This window comes from Mastomys coucha, unplaced genomic scaffold (assembly GCF_008632895.1).
Source record: "Mastomys coucha isolate ucsf_1 unplaced genomic scaffold, UCSF_Mcou_1 pScaffold14, whole genome shotgun sequence".
Lineage (NCBI taxonomy): Eukaryota > Metazoa > Chordata > Mammalia > Rodentia > Muridae > Mastomys > Mastomys coucha.
In genome coordinates this window covers 12,950,670-12,966,916 of record NW_022196896.1, presented here as the reverse complement: position 1 = coordinate 12,966,916, position 16,247 = coordinate 12,950,670, and the positions used below count along the sequence as shown (strand labels likewise).

Genomic DNA, 16,247 nt, shown 5'->3' with positions numbered 1-16,247 from the left:
CAATTCATTTCTTAGTGCAGCAGAACTATCAACTCTCAGCTTAGCTACGATGGAGGTAAAATCCTTTGATGATGTAAGGGTCATTGAAATATAGCTTTATTACAATGAAACCCCCTCCCCCCAAAAAAGAAACAAAAATCTAATGTTAAGAACACAATGATATAATTCTTTTTTCTGCTTAAAGAAAAAAATATATCTGTAAGAAAAGTCTCCAAAACTTATGCCCAAAGTGACAAAAATTTCAAAAGCTCCTACTGAGTTTATTTTTATATCATATATAAGTAACCTCTAAATCAACCCTTTTGAGTAATATATGAAAACATAATTGTATGCAATCATGCTTCAAAACTATTTTCTTAAGTACTAGGACTACCATTTTGCAACAGAAAATGAATTTTTAGTATTATAAATTTAGAAATTAATTTTTCTCCTTTTTTTATGTCCTCATAAATGAATTTTGAAATTTCACCTGTAGTAGAACAAGAATACATTAAAATAATTGCCTTTAAAATCTTTTCTTATTTCCAAATCTAGTGCACAATCCACATCATTCTCCAGCCTGAACTAGTATTCACACTTAGATATCTGTTGAAACTGAGTAAATCCTGGCAGGAAAAGAACAACTGTGAACTGCAACTTGGCGAAGAGCTCTGGAACAATAGAGATGCTCCTTGCCTTGAGACTTAATAGCTCAGCTTGGAGGAGTCACCCTTAAAGAACACCATAAGCTGATATTTAAGACAACACTTGGCAGAAGAGCCTAAATATTTTAGAACCAATATGTTATGAGTTCTTAAAAAGCAGAAATAAGTACTCCAGCATTTGGCAAGAAACAAAGGCACACTAATCAACAAGTCTCAACACGTCACACCTGTGCACAGGACAGCCAGCAGAGGTGAGGCTCATTTCACCTGGCTAATGAGCATACACTGGGGACAACAGGAACCGAAGGCTACAGTGTATCATGTGGAAATTAAGGTGGGTGCAGATAGACACCTGTCACTACCCGACTTCGCTCTAAGAAGAAATGGCAAGCAAGCCAGCACACTCACCTCCCAGGTCAGAGCAGTGTCTTTTCACTACTGGAAAGCAAACAAACAGGAAAAACTATATCAAAAACTTTCCACATCGCTGGGGAAAGGCATGAGGTAGGCGCTGTGTGGCTCAGGGGAAATTCAGATTTGAGAAGATGCTTAAAACTGGAGAAATTAATTCTTCCATGAAAAAACGGGATGGCTCAAAATCCACAGCTAGGACAGAAGGTAGCTGGGCTCCCCAATGCACTACCAGTACCATCTTCGGTGGGGGCCCAAGAGCCGAATTGCTAAAACAGGAGCCACTAGCCACATGGGGCTGCTGAACGCACGCTCTAAATAGTCTAGTATAAGTTGAGGTGTGCTGTCAAAAAATGATATGAAAAAAAGGACTCAATGTATCTCATTAATACTTTTATACTTAAGACAAAGTTTGGGCTATGATTTTGGGACATGTAAGTATATGGAATACATCACAAAGATTAATCAGAGCTGTTTCTTCGTTCCTTTTTTTAAAATGTATCTACTTTAAAACTATACATGCTTCCTATTATGATTCCATTTCCGAGTCCACAAGCTCACAGGCACCCTATTAGGTGAGTCCAAGCAAGCTGCCACTGTCAGAGAGCGCCTTTCAGCATCTTACAGGACCTGCTTACGCACGTCTCTGGTATCACAGTAGGAAACCCAGACTCCCCAGCAGCTGATTGACTTTAGTAATGCCTGGGAGTTAGCACCAGACTGGTCACATGCCAGCATCTAATAATGGGGAGACTCATTCAGGAGGTCCCAGGGAATAGGACTAATCATGACTTTGAGCCTGTAACTTTCATTCTGGCACCAATCACAAAAGCTAGGAAATCAAATGCAGAGCACGCTTCTAACAGTGTCCTCCTGCTCATTCTGAATCTCCGCTTGAGCGCAAATGGCTACTTTGAGTGCATAGAGTTAACTCTTCCATCCCAGAAATCCCAATGGGTCTTATTTTCATTTATTCCCTTAACTGAGTTCAGAAAGTCCTTAAGATGTAAATTGTAAAAACAACTCTATACTCTTTCATTTTACATTTCAAATGTAAAAGTTCTGTAGGTTTCACTTTTAATGTTTACCCACCACTCAACATGATAAAGATATTTTTATACATTAATAGTAAAAGAATGCTACTTATTTATGTGGGCAGGCTTTTAAAAGATCCAATAATGGAATTAATTTTTGTTTATATAATATTTTATAAACTTTATAAAGTGGATGCTAAAAAATAAAAATAGCCATGATAATAAGCTTAGACGAAGACATTTTGCACAAGTAAGAAATATCAAGACTACGGAGAATGAAACTTAATTATACATGAACAGCTTTCTAGATGCTGGAAATAAAATACCAAATAAATAAACAAAGTGTGGTGACGGTCATCACAGAACATTCAGTGTACAAGGACAATGGCACCCTAAGTACTCTCAGGTTCCCAAGGGAGAAACAGCTAAGGTACAGATGGATGAGTTACCACCCCGATACAAGAGAAGAGAAGATGTACATAGGAAAAGAGAACAGCGAGCTTTGGCTTGTGTCAGCAGGGAGCACAGACAGACAGACACGACAGAAATCAGCGGCTGAAACTGAGGGTAAGAGACGTATCCCAGCTGAGGTGATGACAACTCACACAGGATGTGTGGGCCAGGACAACCAAGAGGCATGGCAAGTCTCAAAAAAAGTCCATTGGACTGCAGTACCAAGAACACTTAGGAAGACTGGGCCAGATTGGAGGCAGCTGAGACCAAGGCAATAGCTAAGGCCTATCAGAGCCCTGCCCTGAAACGTCAAGAGAACACTCCAGAGAGGTGAGCAGATTTGAAAGTTATTCATGGGGGAAAAGTTAGGAGCCCTGGTGACAGGTTAGATATAGATGTGGGTGGGAAGGGGGTTCTCATGAAGATGCTCATATTTCCGGACTTATAAAACTTGACGTCACAGTACTTGGCACCTGGAAAAGAAGACCATCATGAACTCACCTTGGGATATGTTAAGTCTGAGTTGTCTTAGAGACTTCTTTCCAAGAGCAGCTGTCAAAAGCACAGCTGGATTCATAGGGCTGAAGCTCAGAACACAGTCTTAGCTAAGGAGAGACACGGAGAGAAACCGACAGAGCCCAGCTGTCCCAAGAACACAGTAAAAACTGTTCACATGGAAAAAGCCACTGAAAGCGCAGAAGCCAGTCGTGGCTTGTTTTGCTTCTGAAGGGGCAGGAAATAGGACCACCAGAGACAGGTGTGGGACTCTGGGCTGTTGGGGGCTTGTCTTATGTAAAAACTTTTATGAATTGGTCTTCACTAGACAGCATAGATTATTCAGTTGATCCGAATGAGAACTTTTCACAGGCAAATGCCACAAGAACAACTGGAATGGAAAAAAAAATTAAGGGTTGAACAAGAGTTTCAGAATTTAAACCAGTTAAAGAAGGGAACATGGCGATAAAATGACTCCTAACAACCTTCTGCTAACTCACAGATGGCTGCCTTCCTTAATCATCGTCAGAGAAACCTCCTCCTGCAGCAGATGGGAACTAATACAGACCTACAGCCAGACAATGTGCGTAGAGCGAGAGACCACTCAGTCCTAAATAGTCTGTCTCCATTAAATCCCTCCTCTCAGAACTCAGGGAAGCCCACAGGAGAGGAGACAGGAAGCTTGTAAGAGCCAGAGAACAGGAAGGGATGGCTACCAAGGAACTAAGGCTTTCTAGATACCTAATCCAGCAGGACCAACGAACATATGAGCTCGCGGAGACCACGGCAACATGCACAGAGTCTGCACACATCTGTGCCAGGTGAGGTCCCAGTGGTAAGAAGAGAGGTGGACAAAAGTCCTCACCCCTAATCCAGACCCCATCTCAAACTGATAACTGCCCATAACTGAAAATTTAGCTTTCTCCAACAGAATCTCACTGGGGGATACAAACCACCCCTAAGGCCGGGCCCCACGGCCAGCAGCAACAGCTGGTCAGCATAAAAAGAACCCAATAGCATCTATGGAGATACAGCCATGAAGGCAAATAACAGCCCTGGTGAAAAAGGTCAACCTGCCAGCTAGGAAATGAAGCCACAGCAGGAGAAATCTCAGACATGAAGTGACAAATGGAGATAACAAAGTCCGTGCTGTGGCTGCGGTCGAATGTGGCTGGCTGGAAGAGAAAGTTTGCTGGAGAAAAGCAGGCTGAGGATGCAAGGGCCTCAAATTTTGGCAGCTCTTCCATAAAAGGTCTGTGCCGAGGAGGAATACACAACAGCACTCATGGTCCTGTTACAACTGTTCCAAAAGACATAATGCAAGGCAGAAGAGAGGGGAGCCAGGACTGGGCGGGAGCAGGGAAGGATGTGACTACATACCGCAGAAGGATGGGAACTGATTACCATAAACTGCAGGCTTAGGGTAAGAAATCACTTGGAGAACACACGCATTCTGGTATCAAGGAACAAATTGTCTGACATGGTACCTGTACTGGCTGGTTGTGTGTGTCAACTTGACACAGGCTGTTGTTATCACAGTGAAGGGAGCTTCAGTTGGGGAAGTGCCTTCATGAGATCCAGCTGTGGGGCATTTTCTCAATTAGTGATCAAGGGGGTAGGGACCCTTGTGGGTGGTGCCATCCCTGGGCTGGAGGTCTTGGGTTCTATAAGAGAGCAAGCTGAGCAAGCCAGGGAAGCAAGCCAGTAAGGAACATCTCTCCATGGCCTCTGCATCAGCTCCTGCTTCCTGACCTGCTTGAGTTCCAGTCCTGACTTCCTTTGTGATAAACAGCAATGTGGAAGTAAGCCAAATAAACCCTTTCCTCTCCAACTTGCTTCATGGTCATGATGTTTGTGCAGGAATAGAAACCCTGACTAAGACAGTACCATACAAATACCACATAGTCCATGTGGACATATTGGCAGGGCAACAGATCTAGCACAGGGTTTCTCAGCCTTGGTACTAACTGCATTCTGAGATAGGCTGTTTCTTGCTCTGAGGACCAGTCTTAAACACTGTAAGATGTTTAGCACAATATGAAGCTAAAATCAACTGATCCATCATGATAAGAACTACTGCTGGTCCTTGAACACCATTCCCTAATTCTCCTCTGAGAATTACTGACTGCAGCAAGCCCATGAGAGGCTTGCAGAGGTGCCACACTTGCTCTGGCGATGCCACGACTCTAAACTTATTTTAGCATTAATCATCTCTATTAGCTTCAGACAGCTTTATTTAACAGAAATATCTTATTCCTCAGTTTTATTACCTCTCTTCTTATCTCTTCTAGAGACCTTTGGACACTTCCTCAGAAACTGATGGTGATTTTCCTCCAGGCACAATGACTGCCACGTACTTTCTTTCTGGCTGCCTCTCAGAGTTTAGACTGGGAAGCTCCCTCCTGCCTCGATGAATTTGCCAGCTCGACTCATCCTTGGGATCTCAGGCATTCTCTTTTCCTGTGTTCGCACTGCACTTTTCCATCAGAATGGTTTTCACAATGGTATTTGCCTTGCTGGTGGTATTGTTGTTTCTCTGATAGAATACCCAGTTTATGAAGGAATAAATCAAATTTTCTATTATTCATAGCTGGTACTTTAGGTCAAGATGAATGTTTGTCTCAGCAAATACTTATTAAATAAATAAGTATTCAAAAAACATTATCAGGAACTTCTGAATCTTCCACTGATGGCATTAAAGGGTCAATATTCAGAGACAGCATAGTTTTCTACAAATTTTTACCATGTACCTTTATAGTGATTTGCCTTTTGCTCAAAGGGTTATCATTTCAAATAAGAAAAGGACAAAAAGCAGTATCAGGCAAAGGCTCATGAGGCTTTTCTAGGTTTGATCAGGAGATCTTAGAGGTTCATCCTTCTTCCTAATACCCAAATCACCAAAATTATGATTGTTTTGTTTATTCAATCAAATGGTGCTCAGTTTGAGCCTTGTGCTCAGTGCTCAGTGCTCACTTCTCAGTGCTCTGTGCTCAGCACTCTGCTGAGTACTCTGTGCTGAGTGCTCAGTGTTCAGTGCTCTGTGCTCAGTGCTCTGTATTCAGTGCTCTATGCTCAGTGCTCTGTGTTCAGTGTTCAGTGCTCTTTGTTCAGTGCTCAGTGTTCAGTGTCCAGTGCCCTATGCCCAGTGCTCAGTGCTCTGTGTTGTGTTCACTGCTCTATGCTCAGTGCTCTATGCTCTGTGCTCAACACTGCAGTGTTCCTAGGTTCACCCAACTATACTAAAAAGGGCCTCTCCTTCAGTGAGTACCTGAGGCAGTGTTCAGACGGCATCGTCCAGCTGGGTCCTCAGAGTCAGGCTTAGAAGGTTTCAGAAGAATCCACAAGCATTCCAGCTGCATGAAAGAGTATAAGAAAGGAAGGAAAAGTGAGAAAAATGCAAGAAACATTCTAGAAGCTCATGACACCAATGCCACAGAACACTAAGGAGAGGATTGTAGGAATTGAACGCTGACATTTAACATCTACTCACCACCTTCCTAGATATGCTCTTGACGTTCTTAAACTTTCAGGGTTTTGACCTTTTTAGAGAGTTGAGTATAGAAAGTAAATGTGTTAGAGACTTGATAATAGCTGACTAAAATGAAGATGAAAAACATCAAATAGCCATAGGAAACAACTAAGGTCTTATAAAGTACACCTACAGTGATCGGAACCACAGATACTATCCATGGAAATTTAAGTTTCCTTCCAAGTAAGATTAGTGGAATCAGTTTAAACCGAGTACCTACTGGGTAAGAACATACAGAAACATGCTTCTCTACTCAAGGAGAGGGTTTCTGAGAACTCACTGATGAAGCAGCAAACAGAGAGGAGGAAACTGGGAAATGCCAACTGGATTCTCACAGCAGCTCCAGGGTTAGCATATGAGAGTAGGTGTGCTCGTCAGACCTGAAGCTCCCTGCCTGTACACACATCCTATTCATTCGTTGAAGCTCCTTGCCTGCACACACATCCTATCCATTCGTGCTACCACCCTTGCCTTCGCTTTTAATGAGTGTTTAACTCTAAACAGAAAAATAAATTATTTGAACAGTCTGGGACCTGGTCCATGACTGCATTTTACAACTCTCCTTAGAGAGTCTGGCTCGCATTTTGTAATACACCCAAGTGCCAAAATTAATTATAATTTGGATAAGCTGAATAGGCCTCCTTCTGTCTCAATTTTATTTTGAAAGGCAACCGTAATAGGGTAAAAATGCTTATTTACCAAAGGGATGTATAATACTGTGCTTCTGGTTTGTATAATAAAATATTTGTAATCTGATAAAATATAGCATTTATTACATTATAAAAACCCTACAATTGGTATGGTTTTGAAATACTTAATTAAATTATCATTTGTTTAGATATTCAATTATTACTGAATATTGGGTTGTTAAAAACATTCAGTCCATACAACTTCACCAAGTAGTCCTCTCCTTCTTAATTATTATAAATAGGATATGCTTTCATTTATTTCTAGTGTAAGTTCTGACAAAACCTAAAGTGAGCATCAATCTCATCTGCTCCATCATGAGTGAGCCACACAGATGGTCAGGATGATTTGAGGCACATTGTTTAATTAGCTGAGATACTTGCTTAGCAACCCATTATTGCCACAGTTCCCCTCACAGTGTACTTTATAAGCTCTAACGTATGATATCAAACACAGAGGCAAACACTTGAGCTTTGAAATGAGAAAGGGTATTTATTACAGGTAGGTTAAAAAAAAAAAAGCCCTACTCTTTTTGAAAATCCTAGGTTTTGAAAATATATCTAATAATCCAGCAAATTGAGAAAAGTATTTTAAAGGTTAGAACAATTCACCATTAAGGGATTATATCTAATCTGTTACATTTCAAACAGTAAAGTGATGGAAAAATCATAAAGTGAACTCAATTCCCAATGAGCGATACTCATTGTTTGTAGGTCAACAAAGTAAATTAATTTTTCTCCAAAATTATCTAAGGATGCTACACAGTTTAATTCAATGAATTAAAATAGCATTTAAAGGTAAGTCAAAAGGAATGACGAATGCATCACCATAGAAAAGTTTTCTTACTATTTATGGAGGCAGGACTGAGCCTAAAAGCCCACTCCCAGTGACACACCTCCTCCAACAAGGCCATACCTCATGAACTTTCCCAAACAGTTTACCAGTTGGGGAATAATCATACAAATATATGAGTACATGGGGGCTATGTTCATGCAAACTACCATAAGTGATATAGTAATCAATACTCCATCCATGAGTATCCTCCCACTTTAAAAAAACCAAAACGTTGCTATATGGATAGAACCTGCTTCCTAAGTATAGATTGTATATCTCCCTAGGGAATAGCTATTCTTAGGAGTCAGGAAAGTTTCTCATAATAGCTATAGTGTTGTATAGAAAACACAGTAAAGATAATATTTTGTTCCATGAGCCAAGAGACCAGTGGTGACACTATTCTAACTCGAATATGTACACAGCTTAAGTATTAGAGACACATAAATCAATACTCCCAAAGAACATTAAGAATGTTCTAGATTATTATTATTATTATTATTATTATTATTATTATTATTATTATTATTATTGTTATTATTATGCTGGTCATGGTGACATCCTAAAATCCTAGCACTTAGGAGCATAGGCAGGCAGATCTCTGTGAAGGTAAATGAGGCTTATTTCTGATTATTTATGCTACATATACATTGATGCTGCTTTTGTTTTTATAGTCTCTGTGATCTGAATGTTTCAAAATGCGAGTGTCTGTGTCTTATATTTATATATTAATACCAGCATTGTTCTAAAAGTATAAATTATGAACTATAAAGTCAAAGAAACTATAAAAAATACACAGTATGATTTCATTTTGTGACAAGAGGGGAACTACATTGTCAGGAAATTAACTAGACATTTATAACTAACACAATCATGCTTATCTCTGAGGAAATAAAAAAATGATCTATTCCTCTTCACATGGTGTGGTGGTTTGAATGTGCTTGGCCCAGGGAGTTGCACTATTAGCAGATGTGGCATTGTTGGTGGAAGTGTGTAGCTGTTGGAGTGGGCTTTGAGACCCTCCTTCTAGCTTCCTGGAAGTCAGCCTTCCCTGTCTGCCTTCAGAACTACATGTAGAACTCTCTGCTCCTTCTCCTGCACCATGCCTGCAGGGATGCTGCTATGCTTCCCACCTTGATGATAATGGACTGAACCTCAGAACCAGTAAAGCCAAACCCAATTCAATGTCCTTGATAAGAGTTGCCTTGGTCGTGGTGTCTCTTCACAGCAATAGAAACCCAAACTAAGACACATTGTAACAATTGTTTGTGGTTCTGGATTGTTACAGCTATTTTGAGGAGTGGGTACATGCCAGATATTTTGGAAGAAAAACAGAAGTATTTATAGAAATGAAGTTTTATATGTCCATTATAGAAATATCCAGTAGAGAAATGGACATTTGTGGTGGTGTGATTAAGAATGGTCCCCCCATAGGATCATATATTTGAATATTTAGTCACCAGGGAGTGGCACTATTTTAAAGGGTGAAGAGGTGTGGCCATGTTGGAGGAAATATGTCACTGGGGATGGACTCTGAGAGCTCAAAAGCTCAGGCCAAGCCAAGGTGCTCTCTCTCTCTTTCTGACTCTCTCTCTCTCTCTTGTCTCTCTCTCTGACTGTCTCTGCCTCTTTCTGTCTCTGTCTCTCTATCTCTGTCTGTCTCTGTCTCTGTGTCTTTGTCCTCTCTCTCTCTCTGTCTCTCTCTGTCTCTCTCTGTCTCTCTCTCTGTCTCTCTGTCTGTCTCTCTGTCTCTGTCTCTGTCTCTGTCTCTCTCTCCCTCCCTCCCTCCCTCCCTCCCTCCCTCCCTCCCTCCCTCCCTCCCTCCCTCCCTACAGATCAAGATACCTATAGATCTAAGCTACTGCTCTCGTGCCTGCCTACATGCACCCTACCCCGATGATAATGGGCTAAACCTCTGAAACTGGAAGCAAGCTCCCAAATAAATGGTTAAATGGTTTTTTTCCATAAGTGTCATGGTGTCTTTTCACAGGAATAGAACAGTGACTAAGGCATGATTCTTTCTATGCACCTAAATTAAGGAGTCTATGGGAGCTATGTTCATTCAAACTACCACAAATGATACAGTAATCAACATTTGATCCATGAATGCCCTTCCACTTAAGAAAGCCAAAAGTTTGCTACATGGATAAAACCTGCTTCCTTAGTATAGGTTGTATCCATTTATTTTCCAAAATATCTTGTTATGAGAAATTATGGATATAACTATTCCAGTCATTCTGAGATGATTTTTTTGTATTTGATCTAATATTATTCTCAAATTATTTTAATAGAATTCTCATTACAAATATAATTTTACTATTATTATATTAGATTTAAAATCTCTCATTAACAAATATGTGATATATATATATATATACATAAATCTGTGTTCATATAAACACAAATGCATTCAGTTACTATATTCAGATGGGCACTATTGTAAATGCTAAATATATGAAATAAACTGCTCCTGTGAATTTATAATCTAGATCCTGGTGTAAGAAAGGCAACAAAAATAAGTTAGTTAACACATTAGGTGATATGAACACAGCTATTATCGATGTGACAAAACAATAGAGTAGAAAACACACAGACAAGGAATAAGATAAAGGCTGCCATTTTAAAGAACATGACTTCAGAAGAGCCTATTATTTTGTGAAATTTTCATCATATCAACTCACTCTCTCAGATGCTGTATAGATTAAAATTTTAAGCTACAGAAATTAAGTACATCTTGCAAAACTTCTGTGTTTTAGATTATAAAAACACAAGAAGTTGTTGAGGTGCATGAGGTCCTCCCTAGAAGACATTAAATAGTCATTCTCTGGAAGGTGGTGCTCATCAAAGCACGGAAGAAGCAACACAGTTTCTTAAGAGAGTAATTAGGAAATGTTTATTTGAAACAAATTTATGTCCAGGTCTTCAAAGGTAAACACATTCTCCACCCTTCCATCCAGGTTCTAAACATCTGTCCAATAGCAAAATAAAAGGAACCTAAGTATGCATGAACACTGCCAAGTTGGAGGAGTACTTCTTACTTGCTTGCTCCTCCTGGCTTTCTTACAGAAGAAAACCGATGTACATGCTAGCACACCCTCAGCTCCATAGATGAACTGAGTACTAGATAATAAAATACCACATACTAAGATTTCCTCAAAACTGATGTACCAGCTAGTTTTGCGTCAACATGGGAAGGTACACTCATTTGGGAAGAAGGGAACCTCATCTGAGAAAATTACCCCACCAGACATGGCTCTGAGCAAGGCTGTGGATCCTTTTCTTCATTGATTGGTATGGTAGACCTGGGCTCACAGTGTGTGTGTGTGTGTGTGTGTGTGTACAATTTTTCTGAGACCTGTTCTCATTCTGTAGCCCTGGTTAGTCTAAAAGTCACTATATTAAACAAACACAGATCCACCTGCCTATGCCTCCTAATTCCTGGAATTGAAGATATATGCTACCATGTACTTCCACATAATAATAATAATAATAATAATAATAATAATAATAATAACAATAACAATGATAACAACAATAATAATAATAACATATCATAAGCACTTAATAAAGTAGGTCACGTGAAGACATATAGAGATTAGAATAATGCATCCACAGGCCCAGAGTCTTTATAAAATCAAAAGCAGAGGTTTACTGGTTGCAAGTACAAACAAGCAGCAATGTAACTGGAGAGGGTGTAGCCTCGCCAAGACCATGATTTCCATCTTGTACTACACAGTACTAGGAAAGAAAAGCCACTGTCCTGTTTAAAGTCACTCAGTTTTGGGTGTACAGCAACAGCGGTGTACTGGCCTCATTCTTAGGACTCAAGGAGAGGAGAATAGGGGTCAGGACAAAGAAAAGACTCCTCACTTCAGCTGCCTCCTCACCTGAAGTCCAGGTCATCTCCCTTTACTGTTTCTAAGAACAACTCTAGGAGAGGCCAAGCGTGTGACCGTGTGTCCTCTTTTCTATTAGTATACTGAACATTGGATTTAGAACTTGTAAAAAATTCAATGACTTAACATCCTTTTTTTTTTTTTTTAAGTATGGTCACATTCATGGGTAAAGGGTGGAGACTTTAACATACCTTTGAGGGGGACGTACTTTAACTCTTTATACAACCTAAAGCCAAAATCTGAACTAAACGAATTCATATGAAACCCTGTGTTAGCCAGTGCTCACAAGAGCACTGCAAAGAAACAGTCCCTACATTCTTAATAACTACAAAAAGAAAGATTTACTAACTGGAGATATGACATGCTAGCCATGAGGATAGAAGGCTATATGGGGCTCTTCGCCATGAGTCTTCTTTTGGAGTTGGATTTGAGATGAAAACATAGTTATGATTTAGGGCATATTTATGGATGAAATTATCATCTGTCCTGATTCTAAAGTACTAATCTTGAGTAACTCAGAATGTAATTTTATATGGAAATGGAATCATTGCTGATATAATCAAGTATATGAGGTAAGATGGCTATTCTTGTCGACTTCACTATATCTGGAATTAACTAAAATTCAAATGACTAGGAGCACCTGTGAGGTTTTTTTTTTTTTCAATTAAATCACTTAAAGTGGGAAGACCAACTATTAATCCAGATACTTGAGATGGGAAGGTAAACTTTTAACTTCAGATTATTCGAGGTGGGAAAATCTACCTTTAATTTGGACCACACCTTCTGTGGCAGCCTACATAAAGGATATGGAAGAAGGAAGCTCTCTCTTTGCTTGTTCTTGCCCTTGTGAGCAAGTCTAATCTTCTTTGGGATTCCAGCATTTGCTTAAGACAAGCTCAGACATCCAGCCTTGTGGATTGAACAACTATTGGATTCTTGAACCTTCCTTTCATAGGCAGTCATTGTTGAATTAAGTGGACCACAGCCTGTAAATCATTCTAATAAATTCCCTCTCAATATATTTATGCAGACAGAATTACTCCATAGGATCTATTACTCTGAAGAACCCTGACTAACGCACAAGGTTATCAGGATGGGCCCTGAGTTGATTAGTTTCATAAGGTAACTTGCCACAGTCTAGAATCACCTGAGAAAAGAGCCTCAATTGAGGAATTACTTAGATCATGTTGACCTGTGGATATAAGTTATATGTGTGGGGGTGAATTTCTTTAGTGTTAGTTGATGTAAGAAGGCCCACCCTACTGTAGGAAACACCATTCCTGGACAGTTGGTTCTAGTCTATATGAGAAGGGTAGCATAAGCAAGCCTACCAGTGAGTCAGCCATCTGACAGCACCCTCCATGCACAATTCCTGCTTAATTACTTGGCTGTGGAGTGAGTTTCTTAATCAGAAGCTCTGCTGTGTAGAACAGCATGTAGGTCTGCCTTGAGTTCCTGCCTTGACTTCCCTGATGGATTGTGATCAGGAATTGTAAGCTGAATAAACTCTTTCCTTCCCTAAGTTGCCTCTAGTTAGAGTTATTTGATCACAGCAACATGAATGAAACTAGAACAGGCCACAATTTACTCTGAGTAGTGTCTTTATAAAAGGGGTGAATTGGTCTGGAGATGTACACATAGAGGGAAGAAAATGAAAAGAGAGACCCACACAAAGTGCAAAATCCACAGCCAAGAAGTAGGCTTGGGCATACCATCCCTTCATAGCCCACAGAGAGATATGGTGTCCTTACAACAGACGTTGGAACTTTGGCCCCTGTGGTGATTTGAATGAGAATGAACTCATTGGCTCATAAAGTTGAATGCTGAGTCACCATAGAGAGGAACTGTTTAAGAGAAGGATTGAAGTGTGGTGCAGTAGGAAGAAGTCTGTTATTTAGGGTTGGGGTTTGAGGTTTCGAAAGCCCATTCCAAATCCAGTTTTCCTCTCTTTTTCCTCCCTGAGCATGGATCAAGAAGTGGCTCTCAGCTACTGACCCATTGCCATGCCTGTAGTCATGCTCCTGCTGGGATAAGAATAGGTTAAACCTCTAAAGTTGTAAGCTACACTTCAATTAAATGGTTCCTTTTATAAGTGTTGCCTTGGTCATGGTATCTCTTCACAGTGATAGAACAGGGACTAAGATAGAAGTTGGTTCAAGAAGAGGGGTATTGCTGTGACAGTCCTGGTCATGCTGTTTGTTGGAGGAATATGAAAAAGACTTTGGAACTTTGGACTAGAAAAGCAGTTAGATGCTTCACACAGGGCTTAATGAGCTATTCTTGGAGGAACATGGAAGACATTACTGAGCTCAACTCTAAGTTTCAGAGGCTTAATACTTAATATTAGTATTAAGCCTAGAGATCATTCTTGTGATATTTTTGGAAACAATATGACTGCCTTTTGCCCTTAACCTAAAGATATGCCTGAGGCTAAAGAGTTTTTGAACTAATATCACTGGTAAAGGAAATTTCAAGACAGCCTAGTATTGACTGTATCATGTGGTTATTAGCGGTCACTCTTAAGCAGAACTAAAATAAAAAGAAGCAATTGGGGCAAGGAGAAATACAAAATGTATAAGGAGCGAGAGAGCACCAGGAAAAGTAATGTTGGAGCCTAGTCCTGTGCTCAAGGCGATAAAAGTCTTAAAGAAAAGCCAGGTGCTTAAACGGAATAAAGGAAATGGTAACCTCAGGCTAAGAACCCCCTCAGCTAAGGTTTCAACTTGTGAAAGGAATTAAAGAAAAGTCTAAGCAGAAAAACACCATCAACAACAGAAGGCTAATGCAAACATAACTGGGGAGGGGTAAATTCCAGCCCCCTCAAGTAGAACTTGGCAGCCTCATCCACATGGCTCTGGCTTTAGGGTCAAGGATACAAGAGGTTGTGAAATTCCCTTCTTCAGCTAATGAGAGCAGCTGAAGTCAGGAGTATCCCTGCTCAGAGGGGCCACTGTATGAAGCTGAAGTAAAATGCTGATTGTGTTAGAGACCTCAGGATGTTAGAAATGCGAGAGCTATGGGACACCTGCCAAGTAGAGCCTAGAGCCACTAATAGGCTGTGGAACAAGCCCAGGAGAGAAGTCTGCTGCACTCAACAGACCTAGAAGGAGTGGGAGATCTGAAGAAAAATTTTACATCAGACATAGAGATGTAGAAATTTGGAGTTTGACAGCAGTGCTGGCTTTTGGTCTTGCTTTGGTCCAATATTTACTCACTACGTTCCTTTTTCTCCATTTTGAAATGAAAACATTCCATGCCACGGATGTTGGATGTGATTTGCTTTGTGCTTTTGATTCCATGGAGGTTACAGTTAAGAATGCCATGAGTGTGAGAAGAGACTTTGAACGTTGGACTTGTAAACAGTGTTTAGAAGATGATGGATTTGGGGGACTTTAAGTTGGACTGAAGTTCTTTTCATTTGGATATGATTCCAAGTCTATGTGGGCCTGGAAGTAGAATACAATGTTTGCATAAGAATGGCCTCCCCAGGCTATCTGTTTGAATGCTTAGCCATTGGGGAGTAGAACTGTTTGAAAGGATTACAAGTATTTGGAATGAGTGTGGCCTTTCTAGAAGAAATTTGTCACTGTGAGTGGACTTTAATGTTTCAAAAGCCCATGCATACCTCCTCCCAAATCAATCAATCAATCCATCTCTTTCTCGTTCTCTTCCTCTCCCTCTCTTCTCTCTCTCTCTCTCCACCTGCATCATTGCCTTCCTGCATGTAGAGCTCTCAGCTACTTCTACAACATCATGCTTGCTGCCCTGCTTCCTGCCATGACGATAATGGACTAACCTCTGAAACTGTAAGCAAGTCCTGAGTTAAATGCTTTCCTTCTAAGAGTTGGCCATGGTTTCTCTTCACAGCAATAGGACAGTAACTTCACTGTTAACTGCTCCCTTCACCACTCAGAACTTTCTAGTCCTCCTCTTGTAACTTGATATCTGGTAACCATCCTGCATAGATCTCCAATGTCACTTCTCTGCTTTTTCCTACGTGTTCCAATAGCACCCATACCACACTCAACAGCGCAATCACCAGTCTTTATATTCCAGGCTGGGGGAAGAATCTCTTATACTACTTCAGCCTCCTTTTACTCAGAAGCCTGCCCCTGCCAGTCAGGGCTTACGTGCAGTGACCACTCATTGTGGCCAGTCACAGTTTTGACAGCTGTTCCAGGCTGTTCCAGTCATACCCCATTGCTTCCCTTTTGCTTCCCATGTTGTTTACATGGCCCAGATCCACACCTATCTGTTCTCTATTCTG

At 40.4% G+C, this 16,247-nt stretch overlaps 1 protein-coding gene and 1 long non-coding RNA gene across 4 annotated transcripts in view; one reads left to right on the top strand and one right to left on the bottom strand.

The window, feature by feature from the left end:
- The window catches only part of LOC116088014, a 9,577-nt gene extending 3,739 nt beyond the window's left edge, over positions 1-5,838 (top strand). The window contains exon 2 of the long non-coding RNA XR_004117738.1: positions 5,329-5,838. This is a non-coding gene — a long non-coding RNA (uncharacterized LOC116088014). The remainder of the gene's footprint in view (positions 1-5,328) is intronic.
- The window catches only part of Klhl32 (kelch like family member 32), a 231,450-nt gene that overhangs the window by 177,839 nt on the left and 37,364 nt on the right, over positions 1-16,247 (bottom strand). For all 3 annotated transcript variants that reach the window (XR_004117737.1, XM_031366486.1, XM_031366485.1), the window contains one exon: positions 6,306-6,390. Coding sequence is in view for 2 of the 3 variants with exons in the window: in XM_031366486.1 (XP_031222346.1) it covers positions 6,306-6,328 (23 nt within the window). In the remaining variant the exon portion in view is untranslated. The remainder of the gene's footprint in view (positions 1-6,305; positions 6,391-16,247) is intronic.